Source organism: Paramisgurnus dabryanus, chromosome 10 (assembly GCF_030506205.2).
Source record: "Paramisgurnus dabryanus chromosome 10, PD_genome_1.1, whole genome shotgun sequence".
NCBI lineage: Eukaryota > Metazoa > Chordata > Actinopteri > Cypriniformes > Cobitidae > Paramisgurnus > Paramisgurnus dabryanus.
The window spans coordinates 17,461,143-17,488,759 of NC_133346.1; the positions used below are offsets into that span (position 1 = coordinate 17,461,143).

The following is a 27,617-nucleotide window of genomic DNA, read 5'->3' on the forward strand; positions in this document are numbered from 1 at the left end:
CTGGGGTCTCCGATCATACCGGCAGAGCCCAACAAGAAGTCTTGGACTTCAGGAAGTCTTTAACTTCCTGGGTCTCTGAACTTACTGGCCAATCTTGACGAGAAATGTCCAGAGCATACGCGCAAGCGGGACAGGGCCGCTTGCCGCTCTACCGGCAGAGCCCAACAAGAAGTCTTGGATTTCTGGACGTCTTGAACTTCCTGGGTCTCTGAACTTACTTGTCAATCTTGACGACAGGGCCACATGCCATCCTGAAAGTTTTGAACTTCCAGTGACTGTGACCCTACCGGCTAAGCCCAACGAGAAGTCTTGGACTTCTGGAAGTCTTGAACTTCCTGGGTTTCTGAACTTACTGGCCAATCTTGATGAGAAATGTCCAGAGCATACACGCAAGCGGGACAGGGCCGCTTGCCGCTCTACAAGTCTTGGACTTCTGGGGTCTCCGACCCTACCGGCAGAGCCCAACAAGAAGTCTTGAACTTCCTGCGTCTCTGAACTTACTGGCCAATTTTGACAAGAAATGTCCAGAGCATATGGGCAAGCGGGACAGGGCCGCTTGCTGCTCTGCAAGTCTTGGACTTCTGGGGTCTCCGACCCTACCGGCAGAGCCCAACAAGAAGTCTTGGACTTCTGGAAGTCTTGAACTTCCTGGGTCTTTGAATTACTGGCCAATCTTGACGAGAAATGTCCAGAGCATATGCGCAAGCGGGACAGGGCCGCTTGCCGCTCTGCAAGTCTTGGACTTCTGGGGTCTCCGACCCTACCGGCAGAGCCCAACAAGAAGTCTTGGACTTCTGGAAGTCTTGAACTTCCTGGGTCTCTGAACTTACTGGGCAATCTTGACGACAGGGCCACATGCCATCCTGTAAGTTTTGAACTTCCAGTGACTGTGACCCTTCCGGCTAAGCCCAACGAGAAGTCTTGGACTTCTGGAAGTCTTGAACTTCCTAGGTCTCTGAACTTACTGGCCAATCTTGACGAGAAATGTCTAGAGCATACGTGCGAGCGGGAAAGGGCCGCTTGCCACTCTGCAAATCTTGGACTTCTGGGGTCTCCGACCCTATTGGCAGAGCCCAACAAGAAGTCTTGAACTTCTTGGGTCTCTGAACTTACAGGCCAATTTTGACAAGAAATGTCCAGAGCATACGCGCAAGCGGGACAGGGCCGCTTGCCACTCTGCAAATCTTGGACTTCTGGGGTCTCCGACCCTACCGGCAGAGCCCAACAAGAAGTCTTGGACTTCTGGAAGTCTTGAACTTCCTGGGTCTCTGAATTACTGGCCAATTTTGACGAGAAATGTCCAGAGCATATGCGCAAGCGGGACAGGGCCGCTTGCCGCTCTGCAAGTCTTGGACTTCTGGGGTCTCCGACCCTACCAGCAGAGCCCAACAAGAAGTCTTGGACTTCTGGAAGTCTTGAACTTCCTGGATCTCTGAATTACTGGCCAATCTTGACGAGAAATGTCCTGAGAATATGCGCAAGCGGGACAGGGCCGCTTGCCGCTCTGCAAGTCTTAGACTTCTGGGGTCTCCGACCCTACCGGCAGAGCCCAACAAGAAGTCTTGGACTTCTGGAAGTCTTGAACTTCCTGGATCTCTGAATTACTGGCCAATCTTGACGAGAAATGTCCTGAGAATATGCACAAGCGGGACAGGGCCGCTTGCCGCTCTGCAAGTCTTGGACTTCTGGGGTCTCCGACCCTACCGGCAGAGCCCAACAAGAAGTCTTGGACTTCTGGAAGTCTTGAACTTCCTGGATCTCTGAATTACTGGCCAATCTTGACGAGAAATGTCCTGAGAATATGCACAAGCGGGACAGGGCCGCTTGCCGCTCTGCAAGTCTTGGACTTCTGGGGTCTCCGACCCTACCGGCAGAGCCCAACAAGAAGTCTTGGACTTCTGGAAGTCTTGAACTTCCTGGATCTCTGAATTACTGGCCAATCTTGACGAGAAATGTCCTGAGAATATGCACAAGCGGGACAGGGCCGCTTGCCGCTCTGCAAGTCTTGGACTTCTGGGGTCTCCGACCCTACCAGCAGAGCCCAACAAGAAGTCTTGGACTTCTGGAAGTCTTAAACTTCCTGGGTCTCTGAACTTACTGGCCAATCTTGACGACAGGGCCACATGCCATCCTGTAAGTTTTGAACTTCCAGTGACTGTGACCATACTGCCAGAGCCCAACAAGAAGTCTTGGACTTCTGGAAGTCTTGAACTTATTGGGTCTCTAAACTTACTGGCAAATCTTGACGAGAAATGTCCAGAGCATATGCGCAAGCGGGACAGGGCCGCTTGCAGCTCTGCAAGTCTTGGACTTCTGGGGTCTCCGACCCTACCAGCAGAGCCCAACAAGAAGTCTTGGACTTCTGGAAGTCTTGAACTTCCTGGATCTCTGAATTACTGGCCAATCTTGACGAGAAATGTCCTGAGAATATGCGCAAGCGGGACAGGGCCGCTTGCCGCTCTGCAAGTCTTGGACTTCTGGGGTCTCCGACCCTACCGGCAGAGCCCAACAAGAAGTCTTGGACTTCTGGAAGTCTTGAACTTCCTGGGTCTCTGAATTACTGGCCAATCTTGACAAGAAATGTCCAGAGCATATGCGCAAGCGGGACAGGGCCGCTTGCCGCTCTGCAAGTCTTGGACTTCTGGGGTCTCCGACCCTACCAGCAGAGCCCAACAAGAAGTCTTGGACTTCTGGAAGTCTTAAACTTCCTGGGTCTCTGAACTTACTGGCCAATCTTGACGACAGGGCCACATGCCATCTTGTAAGTTTTGAACTTTTAGTGACTGTGACCATACTGCCAGAGCCCAACAAGAAGTCTTGGACTTCTGGAAGTCTTGAACTTATTGGGTCTCTAAACTTACTGGCCAATCTTGACGAGAAATGTCCAGAGCATATGCGCAAGCGGGACAGGGCCGCTTGCAGCTCTGCAAGTCTTGGACTTCTGGGGTCTCTGACCCTACCGGCAGAGCCCAACAAGAAGTCTTGGACTTTTGGAAGTCTTGAACTTCCTGGGTTTCTGAACTTACTGGCCAATCTTGATGAGAAATGTCCAGAGCATGCGCGCAAGCGGGACAGGGCCGCTTGTCGGTCTGCAAGTCTTGGACTTCTGGGGTCTCCGACCCTACCGGCAGAGCCCAACAAGAAGTCTTGGACTTCTGGAAGTCTTGAACTTCCTGGGTCTCTGAACTTACTGGGCAATCTTGACGACAGGGCCACATGCCATCCTGTAAGTTTTTAACTTCCAGTGACTGTGACCCTACTGGCTAAGCCCAACAAGAAGTCTTGGACTTCTGGAAGTTTTAAACTTCCTGGGTTTCTGAACTTACTGGCCAATCTTGATGAGAAATGTCCAGAGCATATGCGCACACGGGACATGGCCACTTGCTGCTCTACAAGTCTTGGGACTTCTGGGGTCTCCGACCCTACCGGCAGAGCCCAACAAGAAGTCTTGGACTTCTGGAAGTCTTAGACTTCTGGAAGTCTTGAAATTCTGGAAGTCTTGAACTTCCTGGGTCTCTGAACTTACTGGCCAATCCTAACGGGAAATGTCCAGAGCATACGGGCAAGCGGGACAGGGCCGCTTGCCGTTCTGCAAGTCTCGGACTTCTGGAAGTCTTGAACTTCCTGGGTCTCTGAACTTACTGGGCAATCTTGACGACAGGGCCACATGCCATCCTGTAAGTTTTGAACTTCCAGTGACTGTGACCCTACTGGCTAAGCCCAACAAGAAGTCTTGGACTTCTGGAAGTCTTGAACTTCCTGGGTTTCTGAACTTACTGGCCAATCTTGATGAGAAATGTCCAGAGCATCCTGCGTCTCTGAACTTACTGGGCAATCTTGACAAGGGGCCGCTTGCCGTTCTGCAAGTCTTGGACTTCTGGGGTCTCCGACCATACCGGCAGAGCCCAACAAGAAGTCTTGGACTTCTGGAAGTCTTGAACTTCCTGTGTCTCTGAACTTACTGGCCAATCTTGATGAGAAATGCCCAGAGCATACGCGCAAGTGGGACAGGGCCGCTTGCCACTTTGCAAGTCTTGGACTTCTGGGGTCTCCGATCCTACCGGCAGAGCCCAACAAGAAGTCTTGAACTTCCTGCATCTCTGAATTACTGGCCAATCTTAACAAGAAATGTCCAGAGCATACGCGCAAGTGGGACAGGGCCGCTTGCCGCTCTGCAAGTCTTGGACTTCTGGGGTCTCCGACCCTACCGGCAGAGCCCAACAAGATGTCTTGAACTTCCTGCTTCTCTGAACTTACTGGCCAATCTTGATGAGAATATTCCAGAGCATACACTCAAGCGGGACAGAGCCGCTTGCTGCTCTGCAACTCTTGGACTTCTTGGGTCTCCGACCCTACCAGCAGAGCCCAACAAGAAGTCTTGGACTTCTGGAAGTCTTGAACTTCCTGGGTCTCTGAACTTACTGGCCAATTTTGACGAGAGATGTCCAGAGCATATGCGCAAGCGGGACAGGGCTGCTTGCCGCTCTGCAAGTCTTGGACTTCTGGGGTCTCCGACCTTACCGGCAGAGCCCAACAAGAAGTCTTGGACTTCTGGAAGTCTTGAACTTCCTGCGTCTCTGAACTTTCTGGTCAATCTTGAAGACAGGGCCACATGCCATCCTGGAAGTTTTGAACTTCCAGTGACTGTGACCCTACCGGCTAAGCCCAACGAGAAGTCTTGGACTTCTGGAAGTCTTGAACTTCCTGGGTCTCTGAACTTACTGGCCAATTTTGACGAGAAATGTCCAGAGCATACGCGCAAGTGGGACAAGGCTGCTTGCTGCTCTGCAAGTCTTGGACTTCTGGGGTCTCTGACCCTACCGGCAGTGCCCAACAAGAAGTCTTGGGCTTCTGGAAGTCTTGAACTTCCTGGGTCTCTGAACTTACTGCCCAATATTGACGACAGGGCCACATGCCATCCTGGAAGTTTTGAACTTTCAGTGACTGTGACCCTACCGGCTAAGCCCAATGAGAAGTCTTGGACTTCCAGGGTGTCTGACCCTTCCGGCTGAGCCCGAAGCAAGGACTCAGAAGTGGACACGCAGGTGGGACAGGGCTGCCTGACGTCCTGGAAGTCTTGGACCTCCAGACTCCCGAGCCCAAGGAGAGGTCTCACCCCTATATTTCACCCATTGCACATTACATTGGCGTTGTGAAATAAAGCTTTATAAAAATCGTAAGAGGTAGGAGCTCGCATAGCGTCAGTAACGTTGAACGTAAAGCTAGACAAACACTAAACATACTAGCCTAAAATTAAATATAAACTTCACAGTAAACTAAACTTTAAATAGCTAGACTTAATAGACTTCACTCAGGAAACATTCAAACGAATCAGCACAGGACAGCTTATCATGGGGGCAACAGGTGGTGGGGCATATAACAATAGCAAGATAATTAACCCAATTAACACCAAAGCAAACAATGGCAATATGCTTCCACACAAAACAAGTAACGTTGTCACGATCCTGACACAAGACTAGAAAAGCATTAATGATAGAGGCAGGATCGTGACATATGGTGAAATTGTCATATTTTTGTCTCTAACCTCTTCTGTGAGTTCAATTTGTTTTACAGATAGTAAAAACACTTGATGGAATGTTGTTAGATGACCAACTCATGTAAGTAGATCTCTGTTGTTTTTCCTGCACTTTGTCTTGTCTAATTTTTCCTGACCGCAGTTGTCAATAACAAATGTTACCCTTGACCACAAAACCAGTCATAAGACGCACAGGTATATCTATAGCAATAGCCAACAATACATTGTGTGAGTCAAAATTATTGTATTGCTGAAAATCCTTAGGATATTAAGTAAAGATCATGTTTAATGAAGATATTTGTAAATTCCATACTGTACATATATTAAAACTTTATTTTTAAAAGTGGATGAAGTTGCTAAGGACTTCATTTGGACATCTTTCAATGCAATAATCTACATATTTTTTTTGGCCACCCTCAGTTTCCAGATTTTCAAATAGTTGTATTTTGGGCCAATATTTTGATCTTTCCTAACAAAAACCAATGGAATCAATGGAAAGCCTATTTTTCAACTTTCAGATGATATGTAAATCTCAATTTAAAAATGTACCCTTATTACTGTTTTTGTGATCCAGGGGGCATATTGCAGAAACTTTCTATCTTAGGTCTTAACTTAAGATATGATATGTTAAATTTGAATTTGAAGAAGCAAATAAAGTTGATTTAGGATTCTCACCTTATCTCATCTCTAAATCTTAGAGCGCTCTATCATGTTAGGCTATTAACTCTTAGATCTGTTACCAAGCAACCAACCATACAGTAAACAAAATGAGTGTCCTTTTTATTTCAATGGGGCAGAAAAAGAAATTGTAATAAATTCATTGTAATCATAGTCTGTGTATTTTTTTATTGTTTTTGTTTTAGCATCAATGATGAGGCACTTGAGGAGTGGCAGGCTGTGCAGAAGAGCACATCCCAAAACATGCAGCTGGACAATATGAGGTATGGTTTCACTTACAGTTCTCTTTAATTCTTACCAAATCTAAACTAGACTAAAGCCCGGCACACACCAAATATATATATATATATATATATATATATATATATATATATATATATATATATATATATATATATATATATATATATATATATATATATATATATATATATATATATATATATGTATATTAGTAATTATTTACCATATAATATTTAAATACTTATATAACCCTCAATGTGGCAATCAAACATGCAAAGAGAATTTTTTTCAAAATATTTACTCATGTTGTTACAAACCTGTATACATTTCTTTGTTCTGATGAACACAAAGGAAGATATTTTGGAAGAATGTTTGTAACCAAACCGATCAGAGGCCCCATTTACCCCATAGTATTTTTTTCTACTGTGGAAGTCAATGGGGCCTCTGATCGGTTCGGTTACACACATTCCTCACACTCTGTGCTGCATGAGTCAAACACATTATAACAGAAGTGGGTGTTGGTTTTGACACTGGACACCAAAGACTTTTCCCAATAATAACTGTCATTCAAACAGGTAGGAAGCTGTAGGTGAGGGAAAGACAGAGATGAAGCAGGGGGGACATGCATGCTCCATGACTGATGGAAAGCTCTACATACAGGAATCAGTCATTCAGAACACCTGAGAGGATGCTGCACATTCACTGTGCTGAACTGTGAAGACAGCGACTGAAAAGATTCAAAACAACACTGAATGCTGATCTTAAAAACCCTACATTTCTAAATAAAAAAAACTTAAGATCACAAAGGTTTTGACTGTGTGGTTCATTTTTTAACTGGAGTGGAAGATTGCCATCTTTAAAATTTAAATGAAAAAATCAGTTTTTCAGATTTTTTGTAAAGTATTTTTTCCCAACTCTGATAAAGCACAGAAGAGCACAGATGCTCGGAAAATGTACGTAAAATACTCAAGTAGTGTCCGCCTTTAAGAGGCATCGCTACATTTCTTGTGTTGTCATGCATTGTGTTTCTCATTTTCGACCTTTAAACCTTTTAAAGACGAATACATTTTAAGCTGCTTGTCGGCAGATTTACTTTTAGATTTTTAGTCGCCGTACTGAGCTGAACAGCACTGTGAGCTTTTGCTCTGTCAGAAGTCATTTTGTCCCAAACGAGCATCCGTACGACCTGCCGGTGAGTAGATGGCGATACGCTCTTGTTTTTATTCTTTCCCCCGTGTTTAGAGGTTAAACGTCCTCAATATGGCTTAACATCGCGATTTGTAAAAAGACATTAAAAGGTGACAACTGAATTAATGCCTTATTATGAAATGAGCATGGTATTGTTTATATATTTCGATGTGTTTTACCAGTTTTTTGCTTTGGAAACAACGCAAGGCAATTTCATATTCTCTTGTAGAAATATAAAATAACACAATTTAACAAATACAGTTTATGTCCCATTATCAGCTTAACTTACAACATTCTTGCGCTATACCGTGTTTGGTTCACATGATGGTGATTAAAAATAAACATTGTTAGATTGTGTCGTTGTTCTCTTTATGTTTATATTGATATTTTACATTTGGCTACGTTAGTAGTTTGATTCTAGTTGTTTATCATTTGCGGTGCCCATCATCCATCGTTACGTAATGTAACCATCGCAGTGATGACGTGGAGCATGAGTACTTCATTGTTATTGTTGTCTTTTATTGCTACTTTTTATTCAGCAATGCATTTAAGCTATTTCATCTTCTAGAACTAAAGCTCTTAAAGTCCCCGTGAACAGGAAGTCGCGTTCGACTTTACTTCCGTATTATGGTGTATAGGGTGACGCAGGGATGACGCATGTTTGTAAGCAAAAACCAAACGGGGGCATTTTAGCACTTTCGGTTCCATCATCCCCTAGTCAATGGGTTTTTTGAATGGGGTTTGAATGCTTTAAATAAGGGCACACTCATACTATCCAAACCAACCATGCCCCAGCACGATTGTCTCCCCTCCCTACTTCCCCAGATGCACTCTTAATGTACTTTTATCGATTCGAGCCCGGGTACGTGTCATTTGGATTTGCAACTTTTTTTAAGTAAAACTTACTGTGTACTTTTATTTATATCTATAACTGATAGTTCTTATTGAACCTTTTTACAAATTATAAATGGTACGTTTGCATTCATTGTTTTTATTATGAATGAAAAGGATGATGACATAAGAGTTTGAGTGACGCCTTATCACTGTAGCGTGAAATAAACTAGTTTAATATTTTAAAGCAAAAAGATCATTGTTGAAGTAGGCTACAGTACAGCTAATAATTTTTCATCCTGCAAGCCACTGACTGGAAACATTACATTTGCAGTTAAATGCTCAGCATGACCACCGCTGAGCCATATGAACCCGTCCAGTACCACTGGTTTTACAACCAGCAGGTGGACTCTAGGGATTCCTGGCAACCCTTCAGCATTGAGGACTCACAGCGACTAGAGGATGCTCACAGTCGAGGTTTCTACTTTTTATTTCTATACGTATAGCTGATTTGTTAGGCCATAGCATAAATTCATATAACATATCATTCTTCATCTGAATGATATCATTAAGCTCTGGTTGTCTTCAGTTGGGAGAAGTGAAACAGAAGAAGTGGTGGTGGCTACTGAAGGAAGAAGGTATGATGTTCAATTACATGAAAGAAAACGCTATGCTGTGTACTGGGAACAAAAGCCTACAGAGGTCAGACGCTGCTCATGGTTTTACAAAGGCAGCAAGGACGTGCACTTTTCTCCTTATACGGAAGAACTCAGTGATATCCTCGAGGTGCGTCACGGAGAAGAACAGATTTCATTTTTTATTTTCTAGTGAAACTTCATTCCTAAATCTAGAATTAAATCAATTTTAATTAAAATCCCATTTCTTCTTTGAAACACAGGACGCCTACATGATTGCACTTACCCTGAACGAATGGAAAACAAATCTGGAGCTTCCGACGGGAGAAATTGTGATCCTTCACAATCCCAAGGTATTGTTCAGAAAACCTAATCCCCATAAAAACAAGATAAAAAGTATTTTTAGCAAGTAACATTTTGTCTTTTTCTCTGCATAATACCAGTTAATGACACAGCATCCAAACAGCTGTAAGGACTTCCCTCCTTCCCCGAGTGAACGGGCACAACCCACAACACTAAAGAGAGGAATTGAGAATATTTCAGTAGAGATACCAGAAGGTGAGTCTAGACTAGAGCTTTGATCTAAAACCTAGTGAGCTCCCTATCGAGACAACATTTTAAGGTATCATAGACATGTTCCCAATGTTTCCGAAGTTTTAAAAGAAGTTTTGCTTGAAAGTCTAAAGGAGGTCACACACCGGGCGAGGAAATAATGTGTTTTCATAGAAAATAATGTGTTCGATTTTTAGATACACGGTGCATGGCTTATCGTCAGTGTGCATCCTCTTTTAAGGCAGGATTATGAGTTCTTATAGATGATACAATCCCAAAATGCATTGCAGCAAGCTCAGTGAAATTAAAGAGAGACTGATTCAACCACAACACCTAACACCACGATTTATAAAGAATAAAGTTCACACCTAACACCAAGCATTATTAAAAAATGGCTTTGTGCAGTTTTTGTGTACTGTGCATTTCTTATGCGAGTCAGAGCATCACCTTGTTGCTTAGCAACATGCGCTAACATCAAACTCGATTGGAAATAATTGAGTCAGATCTTATATCTTAAAGCAGTGTTTCTCAAACTTTTTCAGCCCAAGGCCCACTTTATCTTCCATTTTTTTCTGAGGACCACCTAACAGAATCCCACTCTAACACATAAATTACATGTAAAAGGGTTAAAATTTCAAAATAAATTTGCAGATTACTTGCATACATTCTTTTTTGAGGACCAAGTCTAAAATTTCTGGTTTTATTTCATTTTGAAATAATATTTGGGGGATAATTGCCAAAATGTCAATGCTGTGTAACCGGTCTGTGTCAATTGGTGTAACTAGTATTTTTTTTTTAAAATTAAAATATAAATATGTTCATGAAAAAATATAATCATCTAGTTTAGTGTAATATGATTTTTTATTAAATACATTTTTACATTATTTGTCAAAGATTATTTAGAAAACATTGCTGTTTTCAGCATACGTCAGGACAATTACAAAAACGCATTAAAATGTACATTTAGAAATAACTAATAAAATTATATTTAAAAAAGTTTTTTTTTATGACGCTTACATGCCATCAATGTGGATAAAATATTGAATATTTCTCAATCTTTGGCGCAATTGGCTGTTACACCATTTGACATTTTCAGGTCCATTCAGTCTTAACTTTCATAAAAATAATGCAAAAGTTATTTTTATTGCATAAAATTAACATAAACCATTATTTTTATTTTTTAAATTGAAATTCTCATCTTGCCAAACCGTTTTTGTCACTGACCCTTATATCTTAATGCTCGCTGAAGTGTGATAAGGTGTCATTGTGCTTGTTTTCAAAGGAGAGCCAGAGATTGTAGACCACCTTGTTTTCATGGTTCACGGTATCGGTCCGGCCTGTGACATTCGCCTACGAAGCATTGTTCATTGTGGTGAGCTGTGCTTTGTACCTCTTATCATCTAAAACTACATACAGACATCACTTTAAGTTAAATTTGGTTATGTATGTATGCCAATATCATGCGCTAACTAATTTCACGTTTATACTTTTTGAGAGTATTTATGTTTCTGTCGTTACAGTAAATGAGTTTCGTAATGCCTCCAACGGCCTTATAAACAGTCATTTCAGACAGGGTGACAACACAAGCACTGCCGGAAGAGTAGAGTACCTTCCTGTCAACTGGCACAGAGTCTTACATGGAGAAAGTACAGGAGTCGACAAGTAAGATGCTTGACACGCACTATAAAAAGATTGTTTATGTTTAGATTAAACTGCATTACCTCTTTTATGTTTTATCCGTAACAGAGACATTGAGAGAATCACACTACCTAGCATCAGCCGCCTGCGTCAGTTCAGCAATGACACAGTGCTGGACCTTTTCTTTTACAATAGCGCTACATACTGCCAGACCATTGTAGATACAGTAGCCTCTGAGATCAACCGTCTGCACAGCCTCTTCCTGGAGAGACATCAGCACTTCACAGGAAACGTATCATTGGCAGGACACAGTCTAGGTATATACCTAGAACTATATTGATATTGTTATTGTAAACATTTTACAAATGACATCCTGTTTTTTTGCAGGTTCATTGATCCTTTTTGATCTCCTGACCAATCAGGAGACAGATTCAAGGGCCACTACTCATGATGAGGTTTGTCAGATGATGTCTTTGTCATAAAAAACCTATTAAAGTTATATTACTTAAAACTCTTTGAATTATTAATGTCCAAGATGTATAAAATCTAAATCTCTAGACATATTAGTGAAGTACTAGTTTCATATAATTCACCCTCCTTGCACTGTCTATAGCAGTAGCAGCATCCTGCCCGAAACACGTCCATCTAATTTAGCATTTATGCACCCTATTGTCTTTTAAGCTATTGATTTGCTAAGATTTTATAAAAAATGTTTGGCCTTCACAGAACCATGACATTGAGACATCATGCCTATCCTTTGGGAGCCTAGAGGAGGCGCTAAGGGGTCAGGGATTGGAGGAGCATCTCGGAGTACTGCAAAGGGAACAACTAGACATGGAGTCACTGGTCAGTTTTACATATTTTGCAAAGCACACAGGGCCCAAATCTTAAATCGTTTTTTACATGATGTATTTGTATTTATCCCTTTCAGATGCTCTGCTCAGACAAAGACCTGAAAGACATTGGAATACCTCTTGGTCCCCGAAAAAAAATTATGAACTGTGTGAAGACATTGAAGGTAATTCCTGCTAGCCCTGTGCTAGTTGAAACTTAATGACTCAGGGAAAAATAGCAAGGGTTGGCAGACATACTTGTGGGCTTAATTGTTTGTGGTTTCCTATCCACACCCATCAAAGTGGAAGAGCGGACGGATAAGAGTCCATTGTTTTAGATCGGAATGTCCGACTGTTTTGACACTTTCTAATATCAACTTCTTGAATAACCAACAGCGCTCCAAAACTGGAAGTGGACATGCAACCCATTCACCAGCTCTGGGCATGAGAAGTACTAATGAACATCCCACCACTAGTGCAGTGGATTATCAGCATTTTGATGTTGGCATTGGACAGGTAACAAAGTGTTTCGGAAGGAACTTAAAGGCTCTCTGAAAAGCCAATGTTGACATTTGAATTCACCTAAACAAACACGCTTCTACCCCAATAGAATCTTGGCCTTTTTTTGATAGACCCACCCCACACATACGCCCACCCAGGCAACATTGTCGGTTAGTGGACATGCCGCTTACTGCTGATTGGCCACAAGTGTATTTTGGTACTCGGCCCGACTCCCTTTTCCAAAGTGTTTTTCAAAAATCATGCACCCCACCTTTAATAAGGTTAAAAAGTAGGCTTATAATAAATCTTCCCTGTGTGGTTTAAATGGAGTATTAATGGACAGCCCAAAATGCTAGGATAGGCTCCGGCTCTACCGCAAGCCTGCAGTGGATAAACAGGTTTTGAAAAAGGGATGGATCGCTGTCATATACAAACATTTTTATTTACACCAAAATATCAAAATTTTATTTCTTATGAAATGTTGCATGCTATAAATACAATTTAAAGGCACAATATGTAAGATTTTAACCACTAGAGGTCGCTATTTCACAATAAAACAATAACAATGGTGAAGCTTTATGACGTTATGAAGGAGAGTGGAACGAGGTTATGAATTATTGTTTTATAAATTGTACGTTTGATGACATTATTTTATCACATCGTAATGAATAAGCTGCAAGGCACAACAGGTGCGTGTTATGCTGCGTGCACACCAGCCACGGTAGAGGCGTCAAGCGCAAGTGCTTTCAATGTTAAGTCAATGTAAAGACAGTTGACGCGCGTCTGGAGGTCTCGCGGCACGAATGAGGCATTTAGCGTGGGGCGTGAGACGGGATTCCGCCTCATTCCCGCAAATGCCGTGAATTGAGCATTGCCACGGGAAACGCGCAACTTGAAAAGTCTCAACTTTGGCAGGAAAACGTGTCGCGTTAACCAATCAGGAGCTTGCTCTAGTAGTGACGTGATTACAGGAAGCGAGTTATTGTCTCCAACGTAAATCTCTTTTCTTGGACTACAACAAACACACGGATTGTAGGACAACAGTTTACTTCCTGGGATTGGTAATGTAGACAAGACCGACATTATCATAATTCCTCCCGCTTTGGACTCATAACCTGTAAGTTAACTCGTATTAGCAACCGAATCTTTCAAACATGGTAAGGAGTGTCACATTTCCGGCTGCGGTATTCAGGCCAATCACAGCGAACAGGCCAATCAGGGACACTGATTTTCAAATCGGTGCATTTAGTGAAATCTTGAGCTACAAAAATGTACAGTATGTAGAAAATAATGTGTTTTTAACCATAAACTATGCAAACACAAATATCTTAAGTTTGAATTCTTTAATGTTTGCGAACCAATCTCTGTTCTGTTCTCCAGGTATCCATCGATTATCCTCAGTTAGCATTTCATCCTCAGGCATTTTTTGCCTTAGGCTCACCCATAGGAATGTTTTTGACCGTCAGAGGTCTAAAGAGGATTGACCCAAATTACAGCTTCCCAACCTGCAAGAGTTTCTACAACATCTTTCATCCAGTAAGGCTTCAACTAACACAATGTACACGTGCATTATGTAATGTGCATCACATAACTGTGCTCTTACACCTATATATAAAATCTATGCAGTTCGACCCAGTGGCATATCGGATCGAGCCCATGATTTTGCCTTCGGATGTAAACCTACCACCTATGTTGATGCCCCATCACAAAGGCAGAAAAAGAATGCATCTTGGTATTTCGCAAAGCACTGCACACAGCAAAATTGTTCAAATACATTCTGAAAATATTTATTGTCATTTTATGAAACCATTTTGATGTCCACAGAGCTTAAAGAGGGTTTGACTCGAGTCAGCTCTGACTTTATGGGTTCCCTGCGCATGGTCTGGCAGACCTTTTCTCAGGTGCCTACACCAGCACTTGCAGAGGGTGGGGTCAATTCAGTGTCCCCTACAGAGGAACCAGAAGGTATCTATAAACCTATACTACAGTATGGTATTGCTGCTCAGTTGGTAGAGCATTGTGTTAGTAAAGCAAAGGTCAAAGCGGTCATATTGAGCATTGCATTATCCCATTCATAGTAATTCTAGTAGGGTCGGTTTCCAGCACAGAGTTTAGATCAATCCACGACTAGGCCTTAATTATATTATTTAAGTAGTCATTTAATATTCTGTAATAAAAAAATCAACATTTGTGTGGTGTTTCACATTTTTTTATGTTACAACCTCACTTTTTTTGTTTTTTTATGTTACAGCCTCACCAATGGAACATGAAGAAGGAAAGATCACAAAGGTCGGGATGATGAATCGTGGCCGACGCATTGATCATGTCCTTCAGGAGACGCCAATAGAGAGTTTTAATGAATACCTGTTTGCCATACAGAGCCATTTGTGCTATTGGTAAGGAAAATCTTTTATAAATAAGTAATTATTTATATGTCTTATTGCAACTAATTGGGGACGGAAATAATGTTTTTTTTCATATGTATTGCAGGGAATCAGAAGATACGGCTCTGTTGGTTCTGAAGGAAATTTATAAAAATTTTCCAGTGGGCTCTCCTCAGTCTTAGATGTCCTGTCCTCATTTTTATAAACCTGTTGTACTTACACAGTTTAAAGTCCAGTCAACCGTAAATTGAATACATAATTTAACAGTAAACTACTTAAAAATATATATATATTTAAAATCTGAATTTCACCTGAACTGTTGCCAAGTATTTAAGGATTTTGCACTAATTTCAAGGCAGGCTTTGAGACACCTGATACACTAAATGTCTCTCTGTACACCAATGGGCATACTAGAACCTTATATATTCTAATTTATTGTGACTTTGGTCAGTGCTTTTCTAATTTTGAGATTATTTCCTTAATATTGTATTCTAAATGTAGGTGTTTGTGATGTTTTTATTAAAATTAAATTCTTAACCTAAAGTTTTGTGCTTCCTGTTCCTCACATATGACATTCCTCAAATATCAACACTATGACTTTAAAACAAATTTCTAATCATAGCCACGGGGAAGTTCATTTCCCATTTATCCGTCTGGAATAATGCGCCACAGATTACAAAACATCCCGTTTCCATACAGAGTCATGCAGAACTGCCCTCCCACACAACGAACACAACGGCATTACTTTAGTGAAGTCATTCAGACAGCCTCCTTTAAATGTGTACCTTCAGGACCTTTAAATACACTGTTAACACTGAGAAAAGACCTGTAAACGAAGTCAAACTCACAGCTTTTGGAATCTGAGGTAAGGAAACCCAGCTTTAATTCCAGAGGAGTTTACACAACTGTCTCATTTTTGTACTTGACCGGAGGGAAGTAACACTCATGCCGAACATGAAGCCGGTGATGACGCGAAATATGTCTTAATGTAGAGACGTGATATTAAAAAAAAAAAATACTCTGTTAAATGTCTTAATACAGATAGAATATTAACGCAAACCGATTTATTAAGTTACGCGTAAAGCGTTTTTCAAGTGAGGTTTTATGCATTACGTATCCATTCCCATACTCTAGCAACTTCAAAAAGTTTGCGATTAGTAAGGGCACGGAGTTTGCGCATTCATGACATCTGTAATTTACTCAAATTTAGTGTTTTAAACATTTTTTATTAGTTTTTCAAACATTGTGGTCATTTAAATGACGCGTTCTTTCATTGCGCTGTTTTTATTTGTTGCTGTACATTCGCGTCAGAATGTGTTTAACGTCTCGCACACTTATATTTGCGGATAGAGCCTTAATGTACACGTTCTTTTGTTCTGCTATGACTGGGTACCAGCCCCAAAACAACACATTGCGAAAATTAATCATTGTTTTACTACAGTAACCGTAGTTTATACAAGACCGTTTAGTAGCCATAGTAACTACAAATTCACCATTGTCTGGCTGTGACAGGCTAATATAATCTAATCTGTAATCAACGCACCAAGAAACATTTTCTTATAGTTTAACTGTATAAAACTATCGTGAGATACAGTAAATATATGTACCAGAAGTTTGCAGTTATTGGGTAGGTAAGTATATAGTGCACTTATAATAAAATAATGCGCTACCATGTCTCAAGTTAAAACTTGTTCACGCGTCATTTTATTACACACTGTCTAGCTTTTGAGCGCATGAACGTGTCTTGTTTGTGAACTGCGCGATTAAACAACACGTTTTTGATTTGGTAAGTGCTGATGTGGGATATTTTTAATCTTCTGGTGGTGCTGAAAGTCCTCTGATAAGGGGGTGCGTTATCAGGCGCGTGCCTTTATGGCTTTCTGGTTCATATTAGGTCTTCATTTAACAGCTGCTTTACTTGAAACTCATAAAAATCTCTCAGTATTCCACTGTCATGGGAACAAATTTGTTTTCACGCCCTGTCTTGTAAGGATCCCTCTTTGATCACAATCCAATAACTTTATGTGCTGCACAAAATGGGTGCTGTTGTTTTTCCACTAATGCCATATTTGTTCCCCTCGCCAAAACATTCAAAGCTTTGGAAGGTTGGTAGGACTTACACACTTCAGTGCACAATCCTTTTGAAGTCTACTGTAAATCTGGCATTCCTTTCATAGTCACATGAATGCCTGAGAAATGTAAATACCATCATATTTGATCAACAAGATTGGCGATTCAAACTACATCAAAGGAAATTGGGAGCTGAATAATTTCATGAGTCACAACCACATGAAAACCGTCCATTCTTGTTAATACTGCAATTGTGTTTCCACTTCATCCACACACAGAGGTGAATTTGCTACAGTAGATTCATACAAAGAGGCACATACATGAGTCTCTGAACAGCCCATCCTCTTATCTGTATAAAAATGCTCACTGTTGGCTGATTTTCTCTTCCTTTCATGTAACCTGCAAGCATATCCATATGGAATTTAAGTGGCATAACTCTTAGTTCTTGTCGAAAACAATATCTACTTTTAGGTGTCCATCTGGCTTAAAAGAACAAGCCTTGCATGTGCATTGCGTCATCTTGGCTTGTTTTTCTTTCTTTCTGGTATTTCCATGTGTTTCGAAGCCAGTAGCAAAAGGATGAGGTCACGCTCATGGGAAATATGAAGTCGTATGCCTGTCATCTGAGTTACAATACTGGAGGGTGAAACGTAAATTCTAGCCTTGCCCTGCATCTCATAAGTGGGTTATCTGTCACACACAGATACTTGGATCCCAACCTTTACTGTCCTGTGCGATGGAACTGTATAATAATCATTTGTGGAAGCAGGATATGGAAGATGTTGAGTCAACAAGGAAAAGTTTCCCAGCCTGATGTACCTAATTCTTACTGAGACATGACCGAACAGAATTTGTCATGTTTCGTGTACTTTATGCCCCAGAGTTACTGCTTAAGACCATACTTTGTGAGATTATATGAGTGTTAAAGTTTGATTATTTTAAACTATTGGATTATTCACCACATTCACTTCTACGGCAAACTATAAACTTTTTTGACTTAAAGGCACCCAAAAATGAAAATTCTGTCATCATTTATTCACTCTCATGTTGTTACAAACCTGTATAAATTTCTTTGTTCTGATGAACATAAAGGAAAATATTTTGAGGATATTTTTAACTCAACCGTTCATGGACCCCATTGACTTCCATAGTAGGAAAACAAATACTATGGATGTAAACGGGGTCCATGAATAGTTCGTTTACAAACATTTCTCAAAATATTTTTGTGTTCATCAGAACAAAGAAATTTTACAGGTTGGTAACAACATGAGAATGAGTAAATGATGACTGATTTTTATTTTTGGGTGAACTATCCCTTTAATGCAATTATGTCATACTTGCTTACTCTCACCACAAGAGGGCAGTCTTTACAATATTTTAGTGATGCCTCACCCTTCTATAAACTACCATTTACCTCTGTATAAAGTGTCAAAGCATTTATTATATAAGTGAAAGCTGGGCAAATGTAATAAAATGTCCAAAAGCACTTGGTAAACGGTAAACACTTTTATTACTACACTGTGACATAAAGCATATCATGTAAAAATCCAAAAATAACCACCCTGCAAAGTTTTGACTGTTATTGTATGGCTTCACAAAAAAACCCTAAAAGTAACAATTAGGCAACATTGTATGTTGTAAAGTGATTTTAATTTTTTTAGGTTAAAAAAATAAAAACAATGCAATGTTCTGGGAACATTATTTTATGGTTACAAGAAAATAACCCTTATAAGTTATCTTTTAGGTCTTTTAAAGGAACAATAAGTAGGATTTTCCCCCATCTAGTGGTGAAATTGTATTTTGCATTCAAACGAATAGTGCTCTCTAGCGCCTCGCTTTCCAAATGCGTGTTGCAACTAGGGTAGCTGTTATGTAATCACTATGTTAAAAAAATAAAAACAATGCAATGTTCTGGGAACATTATTTTATGGTTACAAGAAAATAACCCTTATAAGTTATCTTTTAGGTCTTTTAAAGGGACAATAAGTAGGATTTTCCCCCATCTAGTGGTGAAAATGTATTTTGCATTCAAACGAATAGTGCTCTCTAGCACCTCGCTTTTCCAAATGCGTGTTGCAACTACGGTAGCCGTTATGTAATCACTGATCTCCTTGTCCGTTTCAGCTAGTTCACGTGTTTTGAATGAAAACGCGTTGTGGAAACACGTTGGTAGGCTAGTGCTTTTTGTCCCTCTCTGCTATTATAGTTTATCAATATTGCTGAACGAAATTGAAGCCTTACTCGTTCAATGTGAATAAAGAGAAGAAATTCTAAGCTTACAAAGAAAAGTCAGATCAGATCAGGTTATTTGACACCAATGAGGGCATATTTATGAATAAAGACATTAGTTTTGATTAATAAAACACTTATGGCGCTTTTCCGGTTCATAGTACCCCATGGTTAAGTTAAATTTGGGTCGGGTCAGCTCACCTCACTTTGGCGTGGTTAGCTTTTCCATCGAGTTTAGTAACACTTCGCAGTGGGAGGGATTATAGGCATGTCGTTATATTTGCGCTGCGAGTGAGAGCGTCGCTGTACATTCCCATACATTTATTTATTTCTCAGTCCACCACAAAATTAAAATTGGCCACCACAAATAGATGTTTGCACATCGCGTTTTTCACTAACGTTACTTTAGTTTCACATGACAGTTTCTGTTCAAACACCGCGGCGTCAGTCGACGGCGCTCCGCTGAGGCTCATTGAAGTTGCATTTAAGCATATAATGCTAATGTGCTCGTCGCGAATGTTCCACCACAAACTGCAAGTTTGGAAAAAACTGTTATGGTGTCTCTGATTCTCAACCTGTGGATGTTTTTCGTGAGTTTGGGAACTTATAGCAGAGCACAGATGACAAAATTTTTGCTCAAGCCTAGCACAGGTAAAGCTAATCTACATTATAGCGATGACGCTGTTGTGACGATTCTCTCAGACCAATCAGTGACCTACAGTGTTTTCGCGTCACGTTAGGTATCAGCTCGGGTCGCTTGGAACCCCAACCGAGGTGGTACAAAAAAAAGTATTGGGTACTACGTACTGCACCCAATGGAAAAGCTCCCAAAAGAAAGCTGACCCGACCCAAACTAAACCAAACCGTGGAGTACTATGCCATGGAAAAGCGCCATTAAAATCCTACTTTCGGTCCTTTTACAACCACCCATTCCCAGAAGAACGTTCCCAGAATGTTATTTTATGGTTGCAAAATTAAAACCTAAAATGAACGTTCCCAGAATGGTATTATTTGGTTTGCCAAAAATAACAAAATTTGACCAAAATAAATCAAAGCAAAACAGTCATGTTTAGTATATAGACATCATGTACAAAAGTAAGGTATATATTGATAGGCATTTAATTCCTGAGGCAATACTGAGACATTATCTGCTTTGAAAATGCTAGAAATAAATCCTAAAGCAACACAAGCTTACCTCAGAACAGTTTGAGTGTCAGCGGCAGTGTGAAATCAGCAGATGTGGGTAAAAATGTATCAGGTGCATGTGAAGCAAACGTAGGTAAACTTTACTCATGCCTTTTTAACTTCCTTTTCGTCTAAAGACAAAGATTTACCCCAAATGTTATGTCTTTTGAAGATAGTTTAAAGGAAATGTTTGACAATATTATATAATGCTTGTTATTATGTAATGCAATTTGTATCCAGTCATATTTTACCATCCACTTAGGTTGCTAATATGTTTAGTGTAGCTTTCATTACCCGTGCTTTATAACGTTTATGAACCAGTTTTGAGATTAAGACCTTATTTGTGCATCATAAAGATATAGAGTCCTATTTTACGCTCTAAGCGCGTGGTCTAAAGCGCACGGCGCAAGTGCACTTAGGGCGTGTCCGAATCCACTTTTGCTATTTAAACAATGTGACGCTGAACGTGAAAATTATAACTGTACCGGGCTGAAACTAGCAAAAACACATTGCGCCGAGTGTATGATAAGTCCCATGAAGTTAGTAACCTACTCAAGCTTGAAACTTGAAAAAATAAGTCGTCATTTACTCACTATCAAGTTGTTTTAGATGAGAGAGAGAGAGAGAGAGAGAGAGATAGAGAGAGAGAGAGAGAGAGAGAGAGAGAGAGAGAGAGAGAGAGAGAGAGAGAGAGAGAGAGAGAGAGAGAGAGAGGTTTTGACACGAAGCTCATATACTCTGCATGTTTAAAACTATTACTTATTGTAACTACTTTTGCATGCTAATCTGACTCAAGTACTTCTGTCTTTCCTTTAATCTCCAGTCACTATCTTATTCACTGCATATTATTGTTCAAACATTAGCTTGATATGATCTAAAAAGAACAGCTCATATGATTTGACCCACATATGAGGTTAACCCTGAATTAGACTCGATCTCAGGAGATCACAGCAAATGTTCCTGCTTTGCTTTAGTTTTGTGCGAGGAGTGGCTGACAGTACTGATCTTTAGCCAGGTCATTTTGCTGCTCTTTGTTCATGATCTCTTTAGATCATCATTACAGATCATACAGAGCACAATGAAATAAACCTGTCGGGATGGATGCCTGGTGCGTATCCCTCCCTCCCAGCGGCCTGTGGAATGTCCCACATCTGAATCACAGTTTGTGTGTGTTTGGTGTAGTAGCAGTGCATTAGCAAATACAGGCTTGCACGTTTGGCTATACTTGTGAGGGCTAAAGTTTGGAAAGTGTCTGTCTTTGTAAAGTGTCCTTGAGCATGGAAAAATGCACTATAGAAATTAAACACATTAATATTATAAATATAGTAAGGACAGACTATATAAGCTATGTAAATGCATATATATTAGCAAATGCAGATGCATACACTTTAATGTGGCATTGGGTCAAAATGGACAAGCCCAGCCCACTGGGTTGTAATTTAACCCATGCTGGGTTGTTTCAACCCTAAATGCTGGGTTTGTTGGGTCAAATATAAAAAGTATAGATTTATTTGGGGGGCAGGATTACAAGACAATATCATGGCTTTGGCCTTTTATGAAAACAGGGAATGAAAAGTCTATAAGAAGTCCCATCTAATATGTGACCCTGTCTGTAAAATCTAACTTTAAGTTTGACTTCAATACATTTTTCATTCATTTTAATATTTGATGTGACCTTCAGTCATTTTTTAAGATATCAGGGTTAAAACAGTAAAAAGTAGCTGTGTACAGGCACATACTTATCTATACTTTAGGGACAGATTTGGAGGAGATCTAAATTAGTCAAAGTTTCCATTTGGGGACCTCTGGGATATCCTCATTTTTAAATATCATTTGAAATAAATAATGTGTTTCCCGTGCCCCTAAACTTAGGATTGTATCTTAGGATAAGTCTAACAGTTATTTGAATACAATAAACATCTACAGTATGTCCTCATTTAGACAGCTATCTAAGTAAATGTGTGTGTGTGTGTGTGTGTGTGTGTGTATGTGTGTGTGTGTGTGTGTGTGTGTGTGTGTGTGTGTGTGTGTGTGTGTGTGTGTGTGTGTGTGTGTGTGTGTGTGTGTGTGTGTGTGTGTGTGTGTGTGTGTGTGTGTGTGTGTGTGTGTGTGTGTGTGTGTGTGTGTGTGAGAGCTAGTGGGATGGGCCGACAGAGAGAGGCGGGGTGGCGTACAACGCAGAAACAAGCAGTGTTTCAGCATTTCTGTACAGACACTTGTCACTGCAGTATCTCTGGACCGTATGATTCAGACTGACAGGAGCCGACATGTGTCCATCTTACCTATTAGGACCACCTCACTCTTAGATAAAAACATACACAACATCAAACACATCTGACATCATGGGGGGATCCCAAAGCAAGAAGGACAGTGGGACAAACTCTTTAAAGCAGAAAAGCATTAGCACGTAAGTGTCAAAGTTTTACTTTTGTTTTATTGAGTAATGCGATTCAGTTGAGTTGTCATTATATGTAGCATTTATCTGAGATCAGATATGTGCAGTCAGTGAAACCTTGATATCCGAGTACCTGTTTGTCTAAAAAAAGCAGGCTGTGTGCCAGAATGATCGTGTCGTATAGGTTGTGTTTGCTAACACTTCCCAGCATACTGTGTACAGTAGCAGCAAAGGTGTGGCCTTTCTGAAGTTTCTCCTTGTGTGAAATGAATTGTGGGAAATGGATACGTAGGGGGTAGAAGTTGCTTTTCTGCACTGGTTTTGTATATAAAGTTTTCGGTTTAACTTTATATCCGTTGTCTTTAAGTACTCTGTACTATGAAGACTATGAATATAATGTTAGACTGAAAACTTTACACTTACAAGAAAAAGCATTTAATACTGTGTAATAAATATTAATTGTCTACTTGTGTGTATTTAAATACAATGTAAGTACACAATCGTTACACTGTGTACATTTTTATGTAAGTACATGGTAGTTAAAGACACTTAATATAAAATATAAATAAACACATTTTAATCACATAAAGTGTCTGGGTTCAGGAAGTATTACGTGTAATTGTCATCTTTATGTAACATAATACGTTGCCTATTTAAACCAAACAATGTCTCTTGTCAAACAACCCACACCTTCAGGCCTTTATTTTCTCAATAACAAATCATATAAAAAGGCTTTATTTGCTGGGCAGTTATTGTGTGTCTGGTCTGATGTTATGGCAGTTTCCTCACAATCAGCTCATCCATGCAAGTATCGATACAGTCTTTAGTGTTGTCTCACTGCATTTCTTTATACTAAAAACCATCCCTAAACTTTTGGACAGATTACGTCACCATATTTGTGGCCTGTAAAGATGTACAATGATGTTACATAGTCATCAGTTTAGATTAATCATTATGGGGCGGTTTCCCGGACAGGGATTAGACTAGTCCTAGCCTAAAATAAATAAGAGCTGTCCAAACTGAAAACGTATTGCACTGTCATATCTTAAAATACAACAGTGCCCTTCATTTGCCTGAAAATGCACACAAGTGATGTTTTTGATGAGGCATGTTTGTTAAAACTAGTAATATTTCCTAATTAAACTAAGGCCTAGTCCTGGTTTAAGCTAATCCCTGTCCGGGAAACCACCCCTTAATGTACAGTCTTAAACTCTTGCTGGTAAAGGCTCATAGCAATGTTTTTGGACAGGGGTAGCTTGACTCTAGCTGGTCATTGGCTGATCCATCAGCTACTAAGTTCAAAAACCAGCTTGGGCGTTTCACACGGTACGCGGCAAACGTGTTTCGTTCTTTTTCAATAGGAAACGTGCGGAAAGCGGCAAAACAGGGGCGGTTACAGAAGTGAAGCAGAGTTGGTCCACACGCCCTAAAATCCTATTCCTTTTGCGGATACTGCTCTTCAGCAGGCGCCATTGAAGATAAACAAATTGGCACTAAATGCTGCACAAAACGCATCCACTACATGAGAAAAGCTGTAGCCGCGCGACAATTTCGCCGCTTGTCGCGTACCGTGTGAAACGGCCATTATGCTGGTGTGATTAGCTGGTGTTAGCTAGGTTTTGGGTGGTCCAAGATGGTCTACCAAATTGATATACTAGGTAACCAACTAATGCGTTCCAAAAGCAGGGCTAGTGGCTTAAAGGAACAGTATGTAGGATTGTGGCCAAAACTGGTATTGCAATCACAAAACTTGTGGCTAAAACTGGTACTGCAGTCACACAACTGGTGGCCAATACACAAAATGACAACATAAACATCAGTTGAGGGCTGCAAGTTCACTTTTTAAATGACAATATCCTGGCCAGACCACTGTTCTGAGTGATATAAGTATTTGAAATGAAAATTATTTCTTAATGTCTAGTGACATATCAGGGCCATTTCATGATTCATTGATATAAATTTCTTACACACTGTTCCTTTAAATGGATAGTTTACCCAAAAATGAAATTTTTGTCATCATTTACTCACTCTCATGTTGTTACAGACCTGTATAAATTTCTTTGTTCTGTTGAACACAAAGGGAGATATTTTGAGGAATGTTTGTAACCAAACCGTTTTTGAGCACCATTTAATTTCCATGGTATTTTTCTTTTCTACTATGGAAGGCAATGGTGCTCATGTTTCCTATTTGATATATTCCTTTGTGTTCAGGTTTTGGAACTACTTGAGGGTGAGTAAATAATGACAAAAGTTTCATTTTTGTGTGAACTGTCCCTTTAAGCTGGATTTACATGCCGGGCCAAGCAACAATTTCCTGTCTTTGCGAAGCATGGGGTTATGTGGTATCATTTGTGTATTTTATTTACATATTCAAATGAAAGGTTAATTCATAATATCTTCATGTGAATGTTGTGTGTTGTAAAGAACACTAACATTTTGCATATTAATATATGCATGGTGTTTGTACTGTAGGAAGTTCTCATTATGTGACTTTTAAGTAGTTGTTAAATTTGGATCAGAAAATGTGACATATTATACATCTCAGTTACAGTAAACTTCAGATTCATATCCGGGAGGGTTTGAATATACTGTAAATATTTACTTTTTACAACATCGCTTTTTGTACACACAAACTATAAATAACTGCTTTCATACTGACAGTGTTTCTCAGTGGTATATTTGAATCAACGCTATCTCACGAGAATTCGTAGATATTTTACGAGATTGCTAATTCTTATTATCACATTCGTAAGCTTTTGTACGATTTGCCTTGACCCCTGTGACGTTGGGGATAGGTGCGGGGTTTCTTTTCATTGTTTTAAATGAGAATCGTACGTTTTTGCACAATTACCTTTGTATGAATTCATGCATATTAGCCAACTCGTAAAATATTTACAAATTCTGGTGAGATCAGGCTGGTTTTAACCCATTCCCAGACTGCAGGACAAAATAATCAGACAGTCATTGTATGTAACTGGGTCATTTTTATTGGCTTTACATTAGCAATATTGTTTTATTTCTCAGAGTAAGAGTAAACAGACCTCTCTCTTAAAAAGAAATGCTAATCAGGGCATTCTTGTTCATTAATGTTTGTTTCTGTTTTGAGTTGGGGTCAGAGAAGGCGGAGGAGTTGCTTGGGGTTGTGGGTTTGAGGGTCACAGATGAAATTGTATTCTGCATTTGTGTGCATGTGATTAAGGCTGCACATCTATGGACAATGCATACTTGTGTAAAGTTTGTGTATTATTAGGATGTAATAGTGTGAAGTGCCTCAGAAGGATTTTTATTGACACTACAAAATAGTCTATATATAAATGCCCAATTAGGTAGGATATATAAAAATAATCTTATACACTTATATACATAAAGGTCTATTACAAAAAATCTGGGTTATTTTCTTCCCAGTGCTGGGTCAAAAAAGGGACCAAAAAATGGCTGGTTTGTCCCTTTTTTACCCAACCTTGGGTTGAAAATTACCCAGCTTTTTTTTGTGTGTGTAAATAAGTATGCTAGTGTTTTTTAGTTATACTTTATATGCTTTTCATTTTAAACATCGGTTTCATCCAAAAGTTTAGGTATCTGCGTCTTTACAATTACCAATCACATACTGTATTTAAAAAATAATTTCTTAACAGAAATGCTATCAGAAGTGGATTTTACTTTTTTTTTATACAAAACTGTGCTCCAAATGCTTGATCTTGGTAGGATAGCATTGAAGGACATTTAAGGCAAAGAAGGATGCTGCCTGTAAAAATCGATGAGATGAAGGTATCTCAGGAGACAGGGCAAACAGTGGTTTCGGAAATGCCTTGATGCCTTCTTGGAATACAGCCTCTGAAATGCCGCACTTTATAGCTTTCGGACGTAGCCATCATATTAAAGAACCATCTAGATGTGAAAATGAAATTGGATATTGTAAATGACCTAGTCATGTTTGGATGTATTTAAATGCATTTGACCAGCAGATGTCGCCAGAGTGCCTTTTCATACATTCAAGTGGAAAATGTCAGTGGTTCTCAAACTATTAGGTGGTGCAGCCCCCCTTGTTTACGGTGCATCCCCTCGTGCCCCCCCCCCCCAAAGAAAATGTATGACATAAAACATTGCAAAACTTCAAATTTGAATGAAGCAAAACATATTAATTTATTCAATGTACTCATTTAGTGCTGTTGGTTAGTAGCCTTATTTTTTAAAGGTTTAATTACACAGAATTAATGATAAATTAATGTATTTTATAAAATGTCATTAAACTGGGGCCCCCTTGCACCATCTCAGGGCCCCCAGTTTGAGAACCACTGAAATATGTATATAAAAACTAAAATGCGCTCAAATCTTCTATATATTTACTACCATAATACTACAAATGGTATGTCAGGACCTAAAACAGGTGCTGAAAAAACAAGAAGTGCAACTATTTTACACTGTAAAAAAATTGCTGTAATTTTGCAGATGGTTGCCAGTAACTTACTGTAGAAGATAAAGACTGGAAATGTTTCATGTTCATTTAACTTTGAACAAACTGTTGCCAGTAAATAACATAAATGTAAAATTTACAGTAAGTTACTGGCAGCAAGTTGCCAGTAATACCCAGTAATACTGTAATTTCTTACAGTGTATTAAAAACTACAAGGCTTTGAAATTCCAAGATGGCAAAAAGCAATAAAAAAGCGATGAATATAACATGATGTTTGTCCTTAATCGCATGTGCTTTTCTTTATT

At 39.9% G+C, this 27,617-nt stretch overlaps 2 protein-coding genes and 1 long non-coding RNA gene across 5 annotated transcripts in view; all 3 read left to right on the plus strand.

Annotated features, from left to right (window-relative positions):
• The first annotated feature begins 4,865 nt into the window (after positions 1-4,865).
• On the plus strand, positions 4,866-7,195 carry LOC135779866 (uncharacterized). The gene is made up of 3 exons (XR_010544891.2): positions 4,866-5,618; positions 6,400-6,477; positions 7,033-7,195. It is a non-coding gene; the product is annotated as an uncharacterized lncRNA (long non-coding RNA).
• A 304-nt stretch (positions 7,196-7,499) lies between these two features.
• ddhd2 (DDHD domain containing 2) lies at positions 7,500-15,562 on the plus strand. 3 transcript variants are annotated; one of them, XM_065290515.1, is made up of 17 exons: positions 7,500-7,649; positions 8,811-8,953; positions 9,050-9,262; positions 9,375-9,464; positions 9,555-9,669; positions 10,946-11,035; positions 11,184-11,325; positions 11,410-11,618; positions 11,689-11,756; positions 12,028-12,147; positions 12,233-12,319; positions 12,531-12,650; positions 14,016-14,171; positions 14,262-14,367; positions 14,460-14,600; positions 14,887-15,031; positions 15,126-15,562. In XM_065290515.1, exons 2-17 carry the CDS (start codon positions 8,939-8,941, stop codon positions 15,199-15,201), a joined length of 1,893 nt encoding a protein of 630 aa, XP_065146587.1. In that variant the 5' UTR covers positions 7,500-7,649; positions 8,811-8,938; the 3' UTR covers positions 15,202-15,562. The 3 variants fall into 3 exon arrangements, with proteins under 3 accessions (XP_065146587.1, XP_065146586.1, XP_065146584.1); XM_065290514.1 differs by having other exon boundaries at positions 7,637-7,755; XM_065290512.1 differs by having other exon boundaries at positions 7,637-7,755; positions 9,066-9,262.
• Positions 15,563-22,720: 7,158 nt separating this feature from the next.
• Positions 22,721-27,617, plus strand: part of tacc1 (transforming, acidic coiled-coil containing protein 1) — a 33,134-nt gene continuing 28,237 nt past the window's right edge. The window contains exon 1 of the mRNA XM_065290510.2: positions 22,721-22,910. Coding sequence (XP_065146582.1) covers positions 22,846-22,910 — 65 coding nt within the window. The 5' untranslated portion in view covers positions 22,721-22,845. The remainder of the gene's footprint in view (positions 22,911-27,617) is intronic.